The following is a 21,293-nucleotide window of genomic DNA, read 5'->3' on the forward strand; positions in this document are numbered from 1 at the left end:
TATATATATTTTCCACGACAATTAGTATTTATTGACTTATCAGGAACGATTGTTCTTTACTGCAATTTAGCTTTAAAAAATTTAGCTTTAAAAATTTAGCTTTAAAAAAAAAGCAATTTAGCAAATTAGCAAATTTAGCAATTTAGCTTTAAAAAAAATTGTCGTGGAAAATATATATATATATATATATATATATATATATATATATATATATATATATATATATATATATATATATATATATATATATATATATATATATATATATATATATTATATATATATATATATATATATATATATATATATATATATATATATATATATATATATATATATATATTCCACGACAGTTAGTATTTATTGACTTATCAGGAACGATTGTTCTTTACTGCAATTTAGCTTTAAAAAATCACATATATAATGCAGGGCAGTAAGAACACTACTACTTTTATACGCTTAATCACATTATGTTAATATTGGGTCTTGCACACATAATCATAACTAGAGACTACGAGAAGAAGTGTCCTCCTCACAAAAAACCCATTATCAAATAAAAAATAATTGGTACCCTATAAGAATCCTCAAATGCGGGTGAGAATGTTATTTCTGGCTAAGTATTTTTGATCCCCCACCCTAATAATAGTTGGCAGCAAGAGGCTCCAGCAGCAAGACCGAGTGTTGCTGTTGCAGAGGTGAGGATCTTCATCTATTTCATTAGTCAACATTTCTTCTTTTATCTTCTTTGTATGATTTCTTTCTTTATTCATCTCTTTATTTTGTTCATTATATAATATTTCTTGACACTTCCTTCTTAGTTTACAATATTTTTAACTCCTTTTTTACTTATTCCTAATATGATCTTCCTTGACATCAAAGTCACGACTTAAGAGGTACAAGAACGTTTTTTTTCGTCACAGTTTTTCGTATTTCCTGTTTTGGTTCTTCTTCTTCTTTGATTTCCGCAATTTCTTGTAAAAGTTTATGTCGTTTGTTCTTAAATGAACTCGCTCAGTCTAATTACACAATTAAACAGTCAGCATTTTTGTCAGTTATTACAATGCCTCTTTGTAATGAATACTACACGTTTTTCTCTACTATTTTTTTTTTTGGCAGATTTGATACCATATAAGAACACAAAAAAATTTTAGGAAGTTTTCCCCCTAAAGACTTATTTATACCATGTTTCTGTGAATTAACATAAAAAAACATAATTGATAACAAAATTTTTTAACGATTTTTTTCAAAATTTGTTCTATAAATTTTATTTTTTGTCATTAACAATTGTTTAGATCTTCTAATGGTAGCCAACGTTAAACTATTAAACTAAATATATGAGAAAAAATTTAATTTGTTATTAAATCTTACAAACCGGAATCTAACTGGCACTAAACCTAAATCTTAGGCTCACATTCTGCAGCTGTTTGTTTTTAGATTTTTTAGTACTTCTAAATCGGTTCAGTTTGACTCGTATCACACCTCAATTATCATGATGTTTTTCCTGTAATTAATATATTTTTTATGTAATTTCTCTGTTTTTTTTTTGTTGTCATTATCGAATTCGGGCCTTTGCGCTTCCTTCAAAATATTTACACTTTTTCATAGTTTCCATGTATTTCACGTTATTGTATCGGAAAAAAATATTTCTCTAGATGAATATTCTCTTCATTCCTTGACGTTCAAGTCCGGCACGAAAATTAGCTCTGTTAAAACTTCAAAGAAGTCCTTAACTTTTCAACATATATCATAAAATAAATTTAAATTTTTAATTTGTTTGTACCTAATTGGATGTGTTTGCGCTTAACAATTTGTACTTCCTAAACCGAATTCCTAAATTGAAGACTTTATTTCATATCAAATGATTTCACATCCTGATTTTTCTAGAAGTTGAAACTTTTATCAGGGTCCAGCCTAATCCATTTAAGAAAAAAGTTCTAGTAAATATTGCTTGATATTTAAAGTTAGATCTTGCAATGAATTGGCCCCTTTTTCAATAATTTGCATATCTTCATATTTTTAAACTGAATGTTAAACCATTGTAATTTTAAGCTGCTCTTAAACAGAATTTTTCCCTTTAAACTAACTATTAAGCCATTATAAGGCTCTTCTTCAGAACATGACGTCACACCCAAAGTTTGGCAGGAGATTAGATTTTGAAATATATTTACTTGTTTTATTTTATAATTATTAGTCCGTCTTTAGATTTTTGAGTCCTGTCAAATCTCATATAGTCCATAGCTACATATTCTGCTACATAAAGGCACCAGCTGACAATGGCTGGCTTGGTGCCAGCTGGCACCAAATCTGGCTTTCGACCCAAAAGTGGATTCCTATTGGATTAAAGCTTAATGTAAAATTTTAGTTGCTATTTGATTTTTTACCATTGATCATCAAATAGCTTAACTATATTTTCAACAATTTTTTGTGTTTTTATTTTTTAGCATATTCGAATTTACTTTAAATACAGTTTCCTTTTTTTGACAGCAGAAGGGGAGAGTGATCGTATGTCCTTTTACTTTTCGATTTTTCATTCTTCCAGCAAAATATAGTTTTCTTAGGGGTTATTGTAGATTCACCACTGATACCAAAAATAAATGGAGCACTTGTACGGCGGTAGCTATCGTCATTTGGGACAGTCAGTGTTGTCATGTCACAGGAAAATTGTTCATCACTAAGGCAGGCTTCTAAGGTCAAATTGACAATGCCTCTCCGAAAGCTTTGACGATTTCTTGCTACAGTTGGTAGTTGAGGTTCTGACGAACAATTTTGACTCGGTGAATTGATTAAATGAACTGAATGTGTCCTGCATTCGGCTTCTTGGCCTATTAACCAGTAAGTCAGCTTTTCTCCCTTTCCTGTAATTAAGAAAAGGCATTTTCTTACTTGTATATAATTTTTTCTTTAATTTTAACATTTGGTGAATTATATAATATTTAAGACGATGGAGGTGAACCCCTATGGGTAACTATTATATAGAGTATGATATATAGAGTATGGATAACTTACAAGATTAGTATAGGAATAAGTATCTGATATCAGTTCCTGACAGAGAAACGATTACACAGCTTGAAAAAAATGTCAAATGTCACAAAACGATAGATGGCGTCAAGGTTTTCTTTGCCGACACAAGCACCAGTTTCCACTCTTATAAGTTATTAAATAAAAAAAACAAGTTTTTTAAACTGAAAGTAAGGAGCGACGTTAAAACTTAAAACGAACAGAAATTATTCCGTATATGAAAGGGGCTGTCCCCTGCTCAACGCCTCGCTCTTTACGCTAAAGTTTTTTATTGTTTTAAAAAATAGAGTTGTGAGACAGAGTCAAACTTTAGCGTAAGGAGCAAGGCGTTGAGGAGGGGACAGTCCCTTTCATATACGGAATAATTTCTGTTCGTTTTAAGTTTTAATGTCGCTCCTTACTTTCAGTTTAAAAAACTTGTTTTTTTTTTATTTAATTTCTGATCGTTTTTTAGCTAACGCAGCTTTTATTTGCATAAAATTTTTAATTTTATTTTGATAAATGGATTTCTTTAAAAATTAACATACGTAACTAACTTCTATATTCGTATATTTTTCTTCTGGTAAAAAATACAAAGTTGCAGATTTTTGCAGATATGAGCTTGAAACCTATGTAATAGGGTTTTCTGATACGATAAAAAAAACGATAACGAACAAATTTCGGAATGTTACCAAGGTAAAAAAATCTTGTATCAAAGATTCCACAAATAGGAGCCGAGCTTTTACCAATTTTTTACCGGGAACTCCAAAAAATTGTCAATGGGTAAAACGCAGCCAAATGGCCTTAATTCCCATTAAAAAAAAAAAAAAATAATAAAAAAATTCATGCCCGTTTAAAAAAAAAGTTTTGCCTAAAATTAAACCTAAAATAAATTCAATATAATAATGAATTCGTTGATAAGAAAAATAAATCTTTTTACTTTAACCATTTTTTTTATTTCACGCCTCTTCTTTTATTTTTGGTGTTTTTCTTTGTGTGCTAATTGGTAAATAAATTGTGTAAATAAATTGTAAATTCAATTATAAATTAAATTATAAATTACTTGTAAAATTCAAGAAATAAAATCCATGTCCTTTAAATTTAATTAATAATACACTTTTTAGTTTTCATTTTTACTGCTTCTCTTTTTTCAAATTGATGTTTAAATTTTGTAAATAAATTGCTAAGCTAATAAATAGAACAAATAAAATCCATTTTACTTTAGTTTATATTACTATTTCACCTTACACCTATTATTTATACTGGTCCTCTCTTTTCAGACTGGTAGCCTAAGTAAATTTGGTTATGATATTGATGGTTTGGTAAAATAGATTTTATCTAATTAATCTATTGTTTCACATCTCACCTTTCATTTTTACTGGTCCTCTCTTTTCAAATTGGTATCCTCCTAGTTTATCCAAAAGTAGTTTACACTCGGAGCTACAGTGTACTTTCAAGGCTACGAAAAGACAAAGGTGTGTTAGATTGAAATAGACAAAACTTGTTTACAAGATAACAACAACTTATCAAAGTACAAAATCCCCTGAAAGTACCTAGGACAGTGAAATAGAAATTTAATTCTAAGTGAGCATGCTCACTTAGTCGTGAGCATGCTCTTTATTTCCATTTTAAGGTTCTTGCAGATGTGGAAGGTTCGGGGGAGTTTATTGTTCTATGTGCACTGTACATTGCCAGAGCATTGGATTCGTGTATTTTTGCCCAGATCTTGGTGGAAGCTCAATAGAGAGGGGTTGACTTCTCAGTTATAAGGTGTCTTCGATAAATGTATAAACGTCTTCGTGCCAAAATGAAGTGCGGTTCAGAGCTTTTTAATGTGCTAAAGCGCTTTAGACAAGGAGGTCTCACTTTCCGGCACTTTTTAATAATTCAGTCATTCCAGCCCAAAATTCTATTGAGTCCACCTGAATTTACGGGGGTTTGGATGTCTCTTTACTTACGTATGCTGATGATATCCTAAATCTGAGTCGCACTTTCTCTGGTTGTCAGAGCACTTTCTCGAAGTTAAAACTAGAATATCAGCAGCTTGGTTTAAGTTTTAATTTGGATAAAACTGTAACTGTCTGTTTAAACCTCAAAGGATACTCTGATAAATCCCTACAACTTACTGAAACGTTAATCCCCCTCTCTAAACACCTTATTTACCTGGGAATGCCCATTGGAAATTCAATTAAGGAAACTATTAAGCTTGCCATTCAAAACCATGAAAAAAAAGACAATGTTAGATTATTACTACAAAAGACAATGTTAAAAGACATTTGTCTCTAACGTTACAATCGTTTCCATCAATCGTTTCCTCAATCGTTTCCATCTTTCCATCGTTCCAACTGTGCCTCATCTTCTTGCTCTGTCTCCTATTTAGCAATTTTTTCTTGCTTCAAAAAAAAACTTATTCATCGGATTTATTTTAAATTTGCTAAATTCCTTTTACATATGCCCCCCCTGGACTAGTAACTCTTTTTTGTCCCAAAAATTTAAGCTCATTTTCCCATCGACAATTATTGATAAAAGAGTAAAGGATTTTAAATCTTCCGCCAGTAAACTAAATCATGACTGGTCCTCTTTATTCTTATGAGTTTTTTTTATGTCTTTTGATTTATGTCTTATCTTGTGATTAGAATATATGATTTGTGATTATGTCTATGATTATTATGATTGTAAAAACTACTTATTTTTGTTCAGTGTATAAGTTTTTTTGTCTTTCTTCTTTTGTTTCTCTTATGTATTCTGTCATTTAGGGCAATTGCGCCCTTTTTTCTTTTGACAGGCTATAAATAAATTGAATTGAACTGAATAATTCTTTAGAATCGGTAAAGTGGAAACTCAAAAGCCATATATATCATGAAAAAGGATCTAGGCATTTACCCCCCCCACGGAAAATATCTTCTGGAAAAAAACTCCGCTGGGAAAAAAACATGGAAAATGCCCTCAGCGGAAAATACCCCCGGAAAATACCCTCCGCGGAAAATACCCACCCCGGAAAATGCCCCCCCTGGAAAACACCCCTCGGAAAGTACCCCCATGGAAAATACTTCACGGAAAAAAACGAAAAATTTCCACCCCCTCGCTGAAAACTGGGTTGTCCAAGCTTGGGAATTTTATTTGTTTTGTTTAACTTTTTTTGACTTGGTTTTTTTTTTTCGTTGAAAACTCCTAATGACAGAGAAAAGATTTTTTTTTCTATTAAACTCCATCATTTTCTATTTTTCTGTATAATTCGCGGGCGGTATTTTCCAGGGGGGGGGGGTTATTTTCCGAGGAGGTTTATTTTATGCGGGAGGGTATTTTCCGGGGGGGGGGGTATTTTCCACGGTGGGTATTTTCCGGGGGATATTTGCTTGGGGTTATTTTTCAGGGCGGTAAACACCGACCACTGGTTATGTTATGTTAAATATTAGAAATTTTTTACCAAGTTTTTTTTATTCTAAGGGGGGGGGGGTATCCGATGTGACCACTGAAAAATCCAAGGCTTTATAAGAAGGTGATAGATAAACTTTTTGAGGCTTTTGCATAGGGAACAAATTTTTAAGATTGTTTTTTCATCACTCCATAGATGCTCCCTTCGCATCATAAGCCCATAGCTCCTTTAGTAGCTAACTAGTCTTCACTAGTTCACAAGCACGGTAGGCCTACGTCTACCCAATATTTGAATAGTATGCATTCAAGGCCGTACTCTCGGCTTTAGCAAAAATTTGCTGATAGTTCGGTAAATGAGTTTTGTAGCTCATTAACCGAACAACTGCAGAGCAGTCTCAAACTGCTCTGCAGTTTGAGATAAATTACTGAAGATTACGAATATAATTTTTGAAAAAGGTGAAGTACCTAGCAATTTTAGGAAAACCCTAATTAAACACCTGTATTAGAAAGGTGATAAGAGTGAGTGTGGTAATTATAGAGGCATTAGCTTCGTATCTGTAGGTATCAAATTACTTAGTATGATGATATTTTTTAGACTTAGAGATGCTGTAGATGAAGTTTTAATAAAAGAAAAGTGTGGTTTGGGAGAGGATACGTTGACCAAGTTGACACTCTTACATTGGTAATTGAGAAGGGCCTAAGTCATCACGAGAAGTCAGTTTTATAGATTACGACCAATCGTTAGATTAAGCCAATAGATGAGCTCCAACAAAAGTCCAATTCTTGCATGATATACCACATAAATACATTAAAGTGATTAATGTTATGTAAGAGAAGATCAATCAATGTGGTTAAGGTAGGAAATAAGGTTAGTAGGCTAACTGCGGTATTAAATCAGAAGTTCAGTAGGCTGAGTTTTTTTCACGATTTATATGGATCATTCTGATGGACTTTTTTCTAAGTAGCACAAAACAGCATATGAGAGAGCACGGAATCGAATGGGAAAGCAATACTCTCTTAGACTTTGATTATGCTGATGATTTGTGTGTTCTAGATGAAGTTATTAGCAAAAGGTACAATTTATCGGGCGTTTGAGAGTTCAGGGTGCAAGTCACTTGGACTGGGAATAAGTGATGGCAAAGAGGTGGTGCTTCGCAACGAGATGATCTATCAAGGGGTTAGCTTGACCTGCCAAGGTAGGATTGTTAGCAACAATGATGGATGTAGTGCAAAGACGAAAAGTAGAATATCAAAGGCTTAAGGTGTCTTTAACAGTTGAAAAAACCTTGGAAGAGTGGGGAGATAAGTCTGTGAACCAAAATTAGACTATTGGAAAATACAGTGGTGATAGTGGTCAAATATGGTTCTAAAGCACGAGTGCTCTCCTAAAAACGGAGTAAGGTTTGCTAAACGTTTTCCAGAGAAATTGTCTACAGATTGTTTTGGGCACCCGACTGACCGACCGAAGGCTATTTCAAACAGTAAGCTATACGAAAAATGTAGTTCTACACCGCTTTCTAGGACTATAATGAGAGACAAGCTACGATGGCTGGGACACATTCTGTAGATGAAGAATGACAAATTGCCAAAGATCGTCCCTCGAGGTGAACCATTGAGGTTGACCATTTTGGTCAACTATCGAGGGCCAAATGAAAAGCAGGACGACTCCGAATTGGGTGGGAGGAGGTTGTAACGAGGAACTCAATGGCAATTGGAATTTTTTGGAGGTTGTAAGGAGGAAGGCTATGGTTAGATTTGAATGGAGAAGGGGCGTAGCCCTTTGTAATCATTTGAAAATACCACGAATTTGCAACTGAGGCATGATACCTCAAAAGAATTTTATATCCAATTTATTCTAGATTTTCCAGACATTTTGACTCGGATTTCTTAGAAAAATTAAGCCTTAACATGAATTTAAAATATTGAAATTAAAATTGAATATTGACCTGAAAATTCATTTTGAACTATTAGATCTTATTCAAAGTCAAAATCTTAGGTTTTTTTTTAGACAGATACTTCAATCCCATTATTCTGTTTTCATTTGTATATGCATATTAGGATCAAAAAGGAATGACACAGGTATGGACATTAATAAAACAATTTAATTCGTAATTTGAATAAAAAGTTCCCAGAAAATCAGAAATATTGAGTACTTTTTTTTTGGGGGGGGGGGAGGAGACAGGTAATATTTTTTATCGAATTTTACAGAAATTTGATCCTTTTTGTATATTTCTGTTATCTAAGGGATATATTTTCGGGGGAGAGAGAAGCTACCATCCCAAAGAATTAAAGAGAAGAAAACTGAAATTACGAGTGGTTTTAAAATAAGCGACCCCTATTTTGGTTTTCTCAGACCAGAAACTGACCATTTATTCATTCCTAAGATATATTCTGTCACGTTCACACTAAAAAAATTATACGAGTCCCTGATCCCTCAGATCTTTTCGTTTCAAATAATCTTAGTCACTTCTAGCTTCTCAACAAGAACATTATTTATTGTTAGTCGTTGGATTTTGGTAAGTGGCTAGCTTTTTGAGTTGTTTTTTTTTATTTTTAATTCTGTTAATCAAGATTTTATCTGTTGCTGTTTAATTCTTTCATTTCGTTGGGTTGTTCTTCCATTTGTGTTTTTCTTTCAATTTGATCTCCACGTTGTTTTTGTCTTTTTACCTGGCTTGCATCGTTAGTGTTTTCACTCAGAAAATTTGAACACTCTCTGATAACGTTGAAGAAAGGAAGTGGTTGTCCTTTCGAAATATTTGCTATGTTTCGTTCTGTATTTTTGTTGGGCTTATAAACCCAATTCTGGGTTTTCTTTTATTTTATTCTTTGCACCATGCACCATGGTGCTTTGGAAAGCACCATGCTATGGCTGGGGATTAAGACTTACGAACTCCAGTTGACTCCATTCGTGAGGCAGTATTGACAGTGTCACCAAATAAGCAGTATCTTGGCATTTTAAGTCCGACGACGCCTGCGCAGACAGGACCAGTGTGAATTCCAATGCGGAGCATTAGTATATCTGTTGGTCTATGTCTAATTTTGAAATGTTTCACAGCTTGTAGTAAATGCAATGACATACTTGCAATCTCAGCGGCATGTTGCTCCCCATTCCGAACCGGGAGTCCACTTACCTACAAAACAAAGAAACTAATGGACATTATATTTTTTTACGTGTAATTGACATATAGCTTTGCGACATATTTTACAAATTTGATATGTAACATTTTGATCAAATTTTATTATAATAATAGGGTACTTGACATAATGGGCGTTTCTAATGGATAATATTACATAGGTTGGTGAAGCTGTTGACTTGAACAATATTCTTGTTACCCAGCATCACCTCTTCAACTTCACTTATTTCTAGTCTTAGTGACTTAGTTTTCGTAAATTTAATTTTCAAACCTATTCTTGCACCCTGACCTTTCCAAACCAAGTTCATTCGTTTTGCTCGCACTTTCATTTAGGATGCTCAATTCATCAGTTTAATCTAAGTCCAGGAAAGTTAACTTCCCATTTGATTCCATATCCTTCCATTGCCTTTGCTGCGTTCCTAAGGACAAAGTCCATAAAAGTCCATCAAAGTCCATACGAATAAGGAAAGAACGCAATCACCTCAAATCCTAATTTCAAACGAAACCAACTACTTACCTAATTTCCTACCTTAAACAAAGCAGTGTTATTTTTGTACATAGCACAAATCACTTTAGTGTTTTTGTCTGGTATGCCATACAAGGATAAGACCTTCGCTAAGGCTCACCTATCAGCTGAATCAATGGCTCACTCATTATCTATAAAACTCAGGACCAAAGGTGTCCCTTCTCAATTATTAACCTAAGAGTGAAAATTTGGTCGACACACCCTCTACCTTTTCTAAAACTGGACTGTTCTTCTCTTAAAACTTCGTCTACGGCATCTCTCAGTCTAAAAAGTAGTATAATATTACTAAATAATTTGCTACCTACAGAAACCAGACTAATGCCTCGATAATTACCATACTCACTTTTATCACCTTTCTTATAAAGTGGCTTAATTAAGGTTTTCCTAAAATCGTTAGGTACTTCCCCCTTTCAGTAACTTTTTTCTAACCTCAGAGGCACCATATTTAAGAAACGCATTCCTAGAACCTCATTATTTTTTCAGTCCTTTTAGTACTAGAATTAAAAATTAAAAAAACAAAAATCCTAATTCCAAAATTGAGCCACCCACACAAGATCTACGGTTAGCAAAAAACGATGCTATTCTTACAATACTAGAGCAGTGACTGAATTGAAAAATTTATTTGATTCATTAGGTGAGTGAACCCAATTAACTATCTCCGAAAAATACTACGTAAAATTTTGTCTAATACTCTTCTCTTCTAAAAAGACACTCTTCGTCTCGTAAAACTTTGTCTATAAGATCTCAAAGTCTACAAATTATCATCATAATAAGTAATTTGCTACCTATAGAAACCAAAATAATGCCTCTATAGGCTATTTAACAACTCACTCTTATCACTTGTCTTATAGAGGAGCTTAATTAAAGTTTTCCTAAAATTGCTAGGAGCTCCCCTTTATTCAAAAATCATATTTATAATTTTCAGTAAATTACCTTCAACTTCCCAACCACCGTATTTAAAGAAAACTCATTTACCACATTATCTTCAACTGGAGCCTTATTGTTTTTTAGTCCTTTTAGGCCTAGTACTCATTGCTCACAATTAAATCTTCCTTCAAATCCAAAGTCTCACAAAATTTTTCCTTTTTTATATCTTATCTGTAACCTATCACAGTTTAGGACATTCTCAAAATGTTCTGTATATGTCTCTCTAACTATTTTCTTATCATGAATTATTGCCCCATTTCTATCTTTAACGTGAACAAGTCTAGATTGACTAATCCCTCTCAACTTACTAACATGCCAGTACAATATTTTTTATTATGTTGCCTAGTTGCAAATTCCAGATCCCTACCAATTTTATCCCTGGCCTCCCCTTCACATCTCCTTAGTTCCTGTTTATTGCTTTTCCACTTTTTTTATACTCCTTTTATTTTCATATAATCTGTCACTCATAAATTTTTTGTGCAATCCCCTCTTGTCAATTATATAGCATTTTACAATAATTCCTATCAGCGTTTCTAATTTCCTTCCCTATGACACCGTGAGCAACTTCGTAAACGATTTTCCTAAAAATATTCCATCCATCTTCTATATTGTCAAATTTTAGACTTTAAGATAGTGTCTTTCAGAGATGCATATAGTGTCTTTTTATTTAGATTAACATCCTCGTCAATACTCCCTGAAAGTTTCAACTTGATACCCTTAGTTGTTCCTGAATATTAAAACCATCCTCTTTTGACAACCTATATGCTCATCGTGTCATTTTATTAGCTTCAACATCTTCCTCAACGTTAACTGAAAGTTTAAATTAATACCCTTGGCCATTCCTGATATGTTGCAGACACGGCCTTCTCCTCAACCAGGTGGCACGTAGTATTATTTCGCTTATTTCGAAAACTTCTTGAAAATTACTTTAACTAATTCTACTACTACTGACAACTCACTGCAGCCCCAAGTCACCTGATACCAACACAGCTACGCACGCTCCTCTTCATTCCCAATTTATTCAAAGCCTTCCTCTTTACACCCTCCAAAGAAGTTCCAATTTCCCTTAAATCGTTTCTCATGACCTCTTTCAACTCTATTTGGGGACGACCTGCTTTTCTCTTCGCTCTAAATGGTTAGCCAAAAAAAAAACAATCTTTGGCAATCTGTCATCCGCAAAAAGTGTCCTGGCTATTTGAATCCATCTCTCATTACAACCCTAGAAAGCGGGATCAAACCACATTTTTCGTATATCTTATTGTTTGAAATCCATTTAGTCAGACGGATACATAAATAAATCCGTAGGTAATTTCCCTGGAAGACATAACAAATTCTCCCTCTTTTTTCTTAGCACCCACGTTTCAAAACCTTACTTGAACTCGGTCATCACTGTAGCTTCAAATATTCTAATCTTGGTTCACAGACTTATCTTACTATTCTTTCAAACTTTTTTCAACTGTGACAAAACACCCAGGGCCATGGCTATTCTATCTTTACCATCTTCAGTGCATCCATTGTCCTTACTAATAATACTACCAAGGTAAGCTATATACTTAATCGATCTTATCGTTCCCCAAAATCTCCACATCCCTTTCAACGTATTAGTAAGAAAGTAAGTAAGTAAGTTCATTCACCAATAAATACAGACTTGAAATACTTTATTCTTCTTACCCCTCATAAGGCCTCACGACCAGGGATACATGGCCTTCTTAATATTAATTTTCAACCCTATTCTTGCTCCCTGAACTCTCAAAACCCTTAAAAATCCATTCGTTTCGTGAAGTTTTCATTTAGGTATTCTTGCACCCAGAACTCTCAAAACCTTTAAAAATTCATTCGTTTTGTGAAGTTTTCATGAAGTTTGTGAAGTTTTCATTTAGAACTGACACCATAGTCTAAGTCTAGGAGAGTTTCGCATGCTCATTTGATTTTACCCCCATTTCTCCCATAGTCCCAGCCCCCATTTTTCCATAGCCTCCGTTTAGTTCGACATCCCCAGAAAGTTTCAAATTAATACCGTTAATCGTTCCTGAGATATTGCAGATATGCTCTTTTAAAAACCTGGATGCCTATTGTGTCTTTCGGTTTAGTTTGACCTCCTCATCGACATACCTTGAAAATTTCTGCTTAATACCTTAAGCTGTTGCTAAGATATAGCAGATAATCAATTTCAAAAACCTGGATGCAGGTACTATCTTTTAACTTAGTTCAATAGTCCCCTCAATACTCCTCTAGAAACTCCAACTTAATACCATTAGCAGTTCTTGAGATATTGTAAATATGTCTTTTTGAAAACCTGCATGTACATAGGATCTTTTAATTTGGTTAAACATCCCCTTCAATATGCCCTGAAAGTTTCATAATAATATCCTTAGCCATTCCTTAGATATAGGAGATCCGTCATTTTGACAACACAGAGGCAGATGGAATATTTCGATTTTGTTGAACATTCCCCTCAAAACTTTCTGAAAGTTTCAAATTAACTTGCTCTCTTGTTCCTGAAACTTTCAACCCTTTCCCAATATCGATGTACAAGGTGTGTTTTGATGTGGTCAAACATCCCCTGCACCATTCCCTGAAAGATTCAACTCAATACCCCAAGCTGTTCCTATAATATTGTAGTTTTGCCCTTTGCTGACTTGGATGACCATAGCGTCCTTAGATTTGGTGTTAGATCCCCTTTAACATCCACAAAAGATTTCATCTAATACTATTTACCCTTCCTAACATACGCTCTTTTTGAAAATCTGGAAGCCCATACTGTCTTTAGAGCTAGTTCAACGATCCCCTTGACATTCTATCAAAGTTTAATCTTAACACACTTAGAGAAGCCTGAGACATTGCAGATCCTCCCTTTTGATATCCTGGATGAACATAATGTCTTTTGATTTAGTGCAACGACCCCTCCTAATATTCCATGAAAGTTTCAACTTAATACCCTTTACCCTTCCCCAGATGTTAGAGATACGCCTTTCTGACTTCCTAGATGCACATAGTATCTTTAGAGTTACTTCAACGTTCCCATTGACATTCTATGAAAGTTTCAACTTAATGACCTTAGATGTTCCTGGAATTTTACGGATGTGCTGTTTTGACATCCTCGATTTGCGTAGTGTCTTGTAAAATGGTTTAACATCCCCTTCAAATATTCAATAGAAGTTTCGCCTCAATATCCTTAGCCTTTCTGGAAACGCAAGATCAAACATGCCTCCCTTTCCCAATAATAAAGTCTTTTGCGTAAACAATGGGCAAATTTCATTATTGATGCTGAGGGGGCCCTTGGTGCTGGGGGGGGGGGGTCATACAATCCACGGAGCATAGTTTTTTAAATCTTCCGACTGTTCTGAACAGAATGGCTATCTAAAAATTTTGATCGGGTACGTTTGGGGTTTGAGGGGGGCATCTAAAAGGATGAAGGAGGGATGCTGGTCACTCTTCATTCACTTCTGACTCTTGAAAAAGGATGAAAATTGCTGAAGATAAAACATAAATAATTTTATCTCTGTCTTGGTTTTTTATTTATCCAGCAATCCATCTATCTTCCTTTACATATTCAAAGTTTCTTAACTTTAATTTTTCTATTTCACTTTCACTTCATTTTATATTTGACCCTTCATAAGTCAAATAATTTAAGAGCAAAAAAAGAACAGGAAAAAATCAAACTTCGCAGTCTTCAAAATAAATAAGGCAGAATTAACAGTTCCCCCTTGTTTGAAGATTAACATAAGTAATAGTTTCCGACTGTGTCATCCCAATAGGAAACGAGGAACTTCTAAAAGGGTAAATAACATATAATTAATTGTCCTCTGGGAATATAGGTCAGGCAAATTTCCTGACTTTATGTAAGAGACTGAGATTGTCATAACAGATGCTCTACTGGATTTCGTTCAGGGGGAAGGGGATAGGGCCAAATTGGATAAATAAATAGAAAAGGGTGAGTCACAGAGAATACATAAAAGATTATCTGAAAAAGTGTAAACAAAATTGTGATATCAGGGGTGAAGGTTCTTATTCCTAGGGGTTGCCAATTGAGGGGAGAAGGGTCACGGGAGAAATTAACCCCTGAGCTGGTCGTGTTTAGTTATACATGGAAGCCTGTAACCATGTGTAAGAAAGAAAAGCCGGTTCAGCTTCTGTTCATTAAAATTTCCCTTGTGATTTCATTACCCTGTATTACAGCGATATATATATATATATATATATATATATATATATATATATATATATATATATATATATATATATATATATATATATATATATATATATATATATATATATATATATATATATATATATATATATATATATATATATATATATATATATATATATATATATATATAGAGAGAGAGAGAGAGAGAGAGAGAGAGAGAGAGAGAGAGAGAGAGAGAGAGAGAGAGAGAGAGAGAGAGAGAGAGAGAGAGAGAGAGATGCTGTTTTCACCTGATAAGCTTTTTTAATTGTCTGTCTCTTCCTATTTTAAATATTTCTGCAATATAGCCAGAGCTGGAATTAGGTTTTTTCTTAGCGGAGGGAGCAAATGTATACTTTGGTGCCACCTGCTGCACCATCAATACTATTAATATTATAATTTTTGTACAAAAATATTAAAATTTAAGCTTATTTTTCAGTCCCCAGGCACTTGTCCTCTCTAGCCCCTTCCTCTAGATCTGGCCTAGAATATAGCCCTTCATGGTTATAAATATATTAATATCATTTGCCACTTGGTGCACTCTTGGTATTTCCTTTTTAACAAAAAAATATTACAAAAATAAAAGGTTTCGTCTATTGATTATTGTATGTGTTGAAGGACAGAGTAGAAAGGAAAGTTAGATTTGTGATTCTTGAGAATGATCTTCTTAATTACTTTGTGATACCCAAATCCAAAGGGTATGTTGCCATACTAAAAAATGCCATAAGGAAATGTTAACAAGGTATTCTAAATTCCCCAAGAAATTATTTATCAGAAGGCTTTGGACTTGTTTAATCTCTGGTAGAAGATAAAAATAGTCTGAAGCCTGTTTTGAAAACGCAATGTTTTCCGATCAGTTTAATTTCTCATATGGACGTAAAAATAGATATTGGCCTTTTAAAGAGAATATTGAAACAATTGCGTTGGATTCATATTTTTTAAAACATATTTTCTGGGGGCCGGTATATGGATGACATAATTTCAGTATGGGATTATGGGGAGGAGGAATTAAAAGGGTTTTTGGAACATCTTAATTGTTTTGGGGGAGGATTTAAATTTTACTGTTTTTTTTACTGAATTAGAATAGAATGAGAAACTCTCTTTTCTTGATGTTCATCTTTTGAAAATGAAAATAGTTTGGATTTTAAAATTTACAGAAAACCGACAAATAACAATAGATTTTTGTCTTATAGTTCCGGTCACGCTCGCCAAGTAAAAATTGGTTTGATCGTTTCTTTAACTGACCGGATATTTAGTATTTGCTTTCCAACATTTTTTGAGGAGGAGTTGTCTTTTCTAAGGAAAATACTAATAAGCAACATGTATCCAGTGTGGCTAATTAACCAGACTTTTTTAAAAAGAAGATAAAGGTTTCTAGAGATTTCTAAAGAAGTCCTGGAGACAACTCGGGAGAAGGTTGTTTTTTGTTCCTTACCATATGTACCCGGGCAAAGTAAAAAACTTAAAAGAATTTTACAGAGTAATGGTCTAAGGGTAGCTTTAAAGAGTAATAACACTTTGGGCAGTTTTCTAAATTCTGGGAAGGATCTAACTTCATTGGGACAACAAAGTGGGATTTATCAGATCCCATGTACTTGCGCTCATATGTGGAACGTACTAACCAGAGTTTGGAAATGAGATTATTACAACATAAAGATTCCATTTCTTCGGCTTTAAAGCAAGATTCTAAATCTGAAGATTTTACTTCAGCCCTTTCAGAACATATTTTCAATTTTCCAGACCATTTTATTTTGTTCGAGAATGTCTCTTTGATTTCTAGGGATCGGGGTTTAAAGCCAAATTTTCGTGAAATGCTTGAAATAAAGAAAATCTTATTCAAGAATATTGCTTCGAATCGGCATACAGGTGAATATGGGCTGAACTCTATCTATGATAATTTATGAAAATCTGACAGAGTAAAGTTCAATTCACCCAATGTAGTTGACCTTTGTCCAAATGTTATATCATTTAACGCTAATGAACCGAATCCAAGAAGGTCAAAGAGGCTAGCTTCCTCCTTTGCTTTGAAAAGAGTTAGAGAATTAAACAAGATGTAGTTTTATTTGATTTCGTATATACTTTTGTTTTAAATTATCTTTGCTTAGTTTTACTACTGATGACGGTCACTGTATATTTGACCGAATGTTTAAAAACATTCCAAAGACTTTGGGATGTGTTTAAACATGGAAGGGCGTGTGTAATTTTAGTCTAATTGACCAATAAACTATAGTCTGGACTAATTAAAAGCAAATATGTCCCTAAACTATTTTATAAATAGAGTAAAACAAATAAAAAACCCTCTGCTTATGTATCCTAGCCGAATAATTTCAGTAATGCGGTAGGAACTGCGGTAGGATACTACTGCGGTAGTAGTAGGAACAGTAGTAACAGTAATAGTGTATTGTTATTAGTAGTAGTTACAGTAGTAGCAGCAGTATTAATAGTAGTAGTAGCAGGTTAGATTATAAGAATATGAGAACTAACGCTATCTATAACGCTTATCTTTAACGTTAAACTATATCTTTAAGTGGAGTATGCATGACTGTCACTAAACTAAAACGTGGCCGAAATTCTCACCCCTACTGCAAAGTTTGTCAAACAGTTCGTGGTACCATCAGTACCACAAATTATTCCGTATATGAAAGGGGCTGTCCCCTCCTCAACGGCTCTCTCCTTACGCTAAAGTTTGACTTTTTTTTCACAACTCCACTTTTTAAAACAATGATACACTTTAGCGTAAAGAGCTGGGTTTTGAGGAGGGGATATCCCCTTTCGTATACGGAATAATTTCTCTTCGTTTTAAGTTTTAATGTCGCTCCTTACTTTCAAGTAACCTTGAAAGTAAGGAGCTCCTTACTCGAGGATTAAACAAGATGTAGTTTTATTTAATTTCGTATATACTTTTGTTTTAAATTATCTTTGCTTAGTTTTACTACTGATGACGGTCACTGTATTCGTGACCGAATGTTTAAAAATATTCCAAAGACTTAGGGATGTGTTTAAACATGGAAGGGCGTGTGTAATTTTAGTCTAATCGACCAATAAACTATTGTCTGGACTAATTAAAATCAAATATGTCCCTAAACTATTTTATAAATAGAGTAAAACAAATAAAAACCCCTCTGCTTATGTATCCTAGCCGAATAATTTCAGTAATGCGGTAGGAACTGCGGTAGGATACTACTGCGGTAGTAGTAGGAACAGTAGTAACAGTAATAGTGTATTATTATTAGTAGTAGTTACAGTAGTAGCAGCAGTATTAATAGTAGTAGTAGCAGGTTAGAATATGAGAATATGAGAACTAATACTATATATAAGAATATGAGAACTAACGCTATCTATAACGCTTATCTTTAACGCTAAACTAGATCTTTAAGTGGAGTATGCATGACTGTCGCTAAACTAAAACGTGGCCGAAATTCTCACCCCTACTGCAAAGTTTGTCAAACAGTTCGTGGTACCATCAGTACCACAAATTATTCCGTATATGAAAGGGGCTGTCCCCTCCTCAACGGCTCTCTCCTTACGCTAAAGTTTGACTTTTTTTTCACAACTCCACTTTTTAAAACAATGATACACTTTAGCGTAAAGAGCTGGGTTTCGAGGAGGGGATATCCCCTTTCATATACGGAATAATTTCTCTTCGTTTTAAGTTTTAATGTCGCTCCTTACTTTCAGTTAAAAAAAAATTTTTTTTTTTATTTAATTTCCGACAATTTTTGAATTAATGCAGGTTTTGAGATTGCTCACCGTACATGAATAATTAAAACAAAACTCGTATATTAATTTTTTTTTTTTTACAAATAATAACCTTATAATAACCTAAGCTTGATTTTTGTTCCACTTATTTAAACATGACTCCTGAACCACAAAGGCTGTTTAATTAGAATAATAACCTCTTTTAAAAGTTTAAAAATATTAGTGTAAGAGCAAGCTATTGAGGAGAGGCAACCCTCCTCATATACTTATATTTTCTGTTCGTTTTAAGTTTTAATGTTGCTCCTTTTTTCAGATGAAAAACTTGTTTTTTATATTTAATTTCTGACCGGTTTTTAAATATTGCTGGAAAATTCGGCACCCCCTTCATGGAAAATCCCCTTACCCCATGAAAAATTCCTCAATGAAAAGATCCTTCCACGTAAACCTCTCCGCCGATCCCCCCCCACCAGAAAAAAAATCCCCCCTGAAAACGTCTGTGTACCTCCCAATAACCAATATTATATGTAAACAATGAGAAAAGTTCACAACTTGCAGCCTTTCCCTCGGGGACTGTGGGGGAATAAGTCATCCTCAAAAAGATAGTTATTTTATTTTTCGACTATGCAGAACAAAATGGCTATATTAAAAATTTTGATCGGGTAACTCTGGGGAAAAATGAGCGTAGGAGTGGGCCTAGTAGCTCTTCAGTTCAATTTTTTTGTGTCAAGTAAAAAGAACACTAGAGAGCCCTCTCCTGACCACAACTGGGTCGATAGGATCACTCCTGGGAAAAAAAAAGTTTCCCCCTTTTTTGAAAATCAGGCAGATTTTCTCAGGCTCGTAACTTTTAATGGATAAGACTAAACTTGATGAAACTTATATATTTAAAGTTAGCATAAAAATTAGATTCTAAATTAAATTCTAAAAATTAGATTCTACAACAAAATTAGATTCTTTTGATGTGTCTATTGGTATAAAAATTCCGTTTTCTAGAGTTCCGGTTACTATTGAATCGGGTCACTCCTTAATTACAGTTCGTTACCACGAACTGTTTGATAAAGCACTTAAGCCTAAAGCGTGTAGAATGTTACAAGTAGGTATTGTGTTACCAGTTACTAATATTATGTTACCAGAATATTACTAATGAATAAATTACCAATGTGTATTAAGGCGGAAGAACACAACCTTAATATTGAAAGTAGACTAAGAAAGCATTTTTTAAATAATGAATACTTTTTTTGGACTCGAATCCTGAGGGAAAAGGATGTATAGTTATTTGTCCTATTTTTAGTTTTTATTCCTTTTATTATGCACTTTCTTTTTTTATACTTTTATTTAGTTTATCTCCATAATCTCTAATATTATTTATTTTACGCTTTTTTCTTTATACTGTTCACATAATTAATAAGTATACAGTAAAGGTAAAATAGTTTCTGTGCTTAGAAAGACTCCAGTAGTTTTTCCCTAGCCTAGGGACTGAAATTAAGAAATGTTTAATGTAAACTAAAGAGAAAAACTAAAATATATATTATACAATACACTGGAATAAAGGTGAGCTATACCTACCACCATATATGCATCTCCAATAGTTTCAACCTTGTACACGTCGTAAAATCCAATAATAGAATCGAAACAGGTGTATAAATCGTTTAAGAAATCCACCACCTAGAATGACAGTATGTCGTAAGTCGGGTATCAAGAAACCGTATCTCCATAATTTAAAATTTTCAGAAGAGCACAAAAAACCCACAACTTTTTTATTTCCTCTCCGATAATCTTAAAACATAAACATATTGATATGTATTGCTTTTATATATCAATCCGTTTATGTTCTATGGTTATCGAAGGGAAAATAAAAAAGTTGTGAGGTTTTTTGTTTACTCTTCTGAAAATTTACAAATATGGAGATACGACCTTTTGATACCCACATGACGATGCATAAACGTATAGCAATAGCAAAGAAATAATAAGGATGAGGTTATAGATCCGAACTGAATAACTTCCTACCATTTACGCATGTATGTAGTGGAACATTCAGTGTCTGCACTCTGAGGCTTGGCCCTGGGGCGACACCTCCTCCATATTTATTCTAAGCCTCCCTATTTACCCCCTCCCCCATGAAGCTCCTATATCCCTTAGATATTTCTTTTCGGTGTCCTCGAGCCCCAGCCACGGATGACCTGCTTTCCGTTTAGCACTAGTCGATTGGCCAAAAATGAAAATCTTTGGTAAGCTGTCAGCCTTCATCCGCAGAACGTTCCCTAGCCATCTCAACCTTTCTTTCATTATAGGTTTAAAATGCAGAATTGAACTACACTTTTTGTACAGTCTACTCTTTACGATGACAGAATCTTCAAGTTCTTTAAGAAAGGCTGGAAAAACCTTCATAAAATCATAATCGCCTGTTAATACAAGCTATTTACTTTTTACCGTAAAA

The 21,293-nt window shown here is 33.8% G+C and overlaps 1 protein-coding gene across 1 annotated transcript in view; it reads right to left on the reverse strand.

Annotated features, from left to right (window-relative positions):
• Positions 1-382: 382 nt before the first annotated feature.
• The window catches only part of LOC148942401 (receptor-type guanylate cyclase Gyc76C-like), a 398,466-nt gene continuing 377,555 nt past the window's right edge, over positions 383-21,293 (reverse strand). Inside the window, exons 19-22 of the mRNA XM_089103313.1 lie at positions 20,423-20,521; positions 9,263-9,506; positions 4,364-4,456; positions 383-2,855 (exon numbers count right to left, since the gene is read on the reverse strand). Coding sequence (XP_088959439.1) covers positions 2,458-2,855; positions 4,364-4,456; positions 9,263-9,506; positions 20,423-20,521 — 834 coding nt within the window. The 3' untranslated portion in view covers positions 383-2,457. The remainder of the gene's footprint in view (positions 2,856-4,363; positions 4,457-9,262; positions 9,507-20,422; positions 20,522-21,293) is intronic.

The sequence above is a fragment of the Artemia sp. Qi Xiang Cuo genome, chromosome 17, assembly GCF_049724085.1.
Source record: "Artemia sp. Qi Xiang Cuo chromosome 17, ASM4972408v1, whole genome shotgun sequence".
Lineage (NCBI taxonomy): Eukaryota > Metazoa > Arthropoda > Branchiopoda > Anostraca > Artemiidae > Artemia > Artemia sp. Qi Xiang Cuo.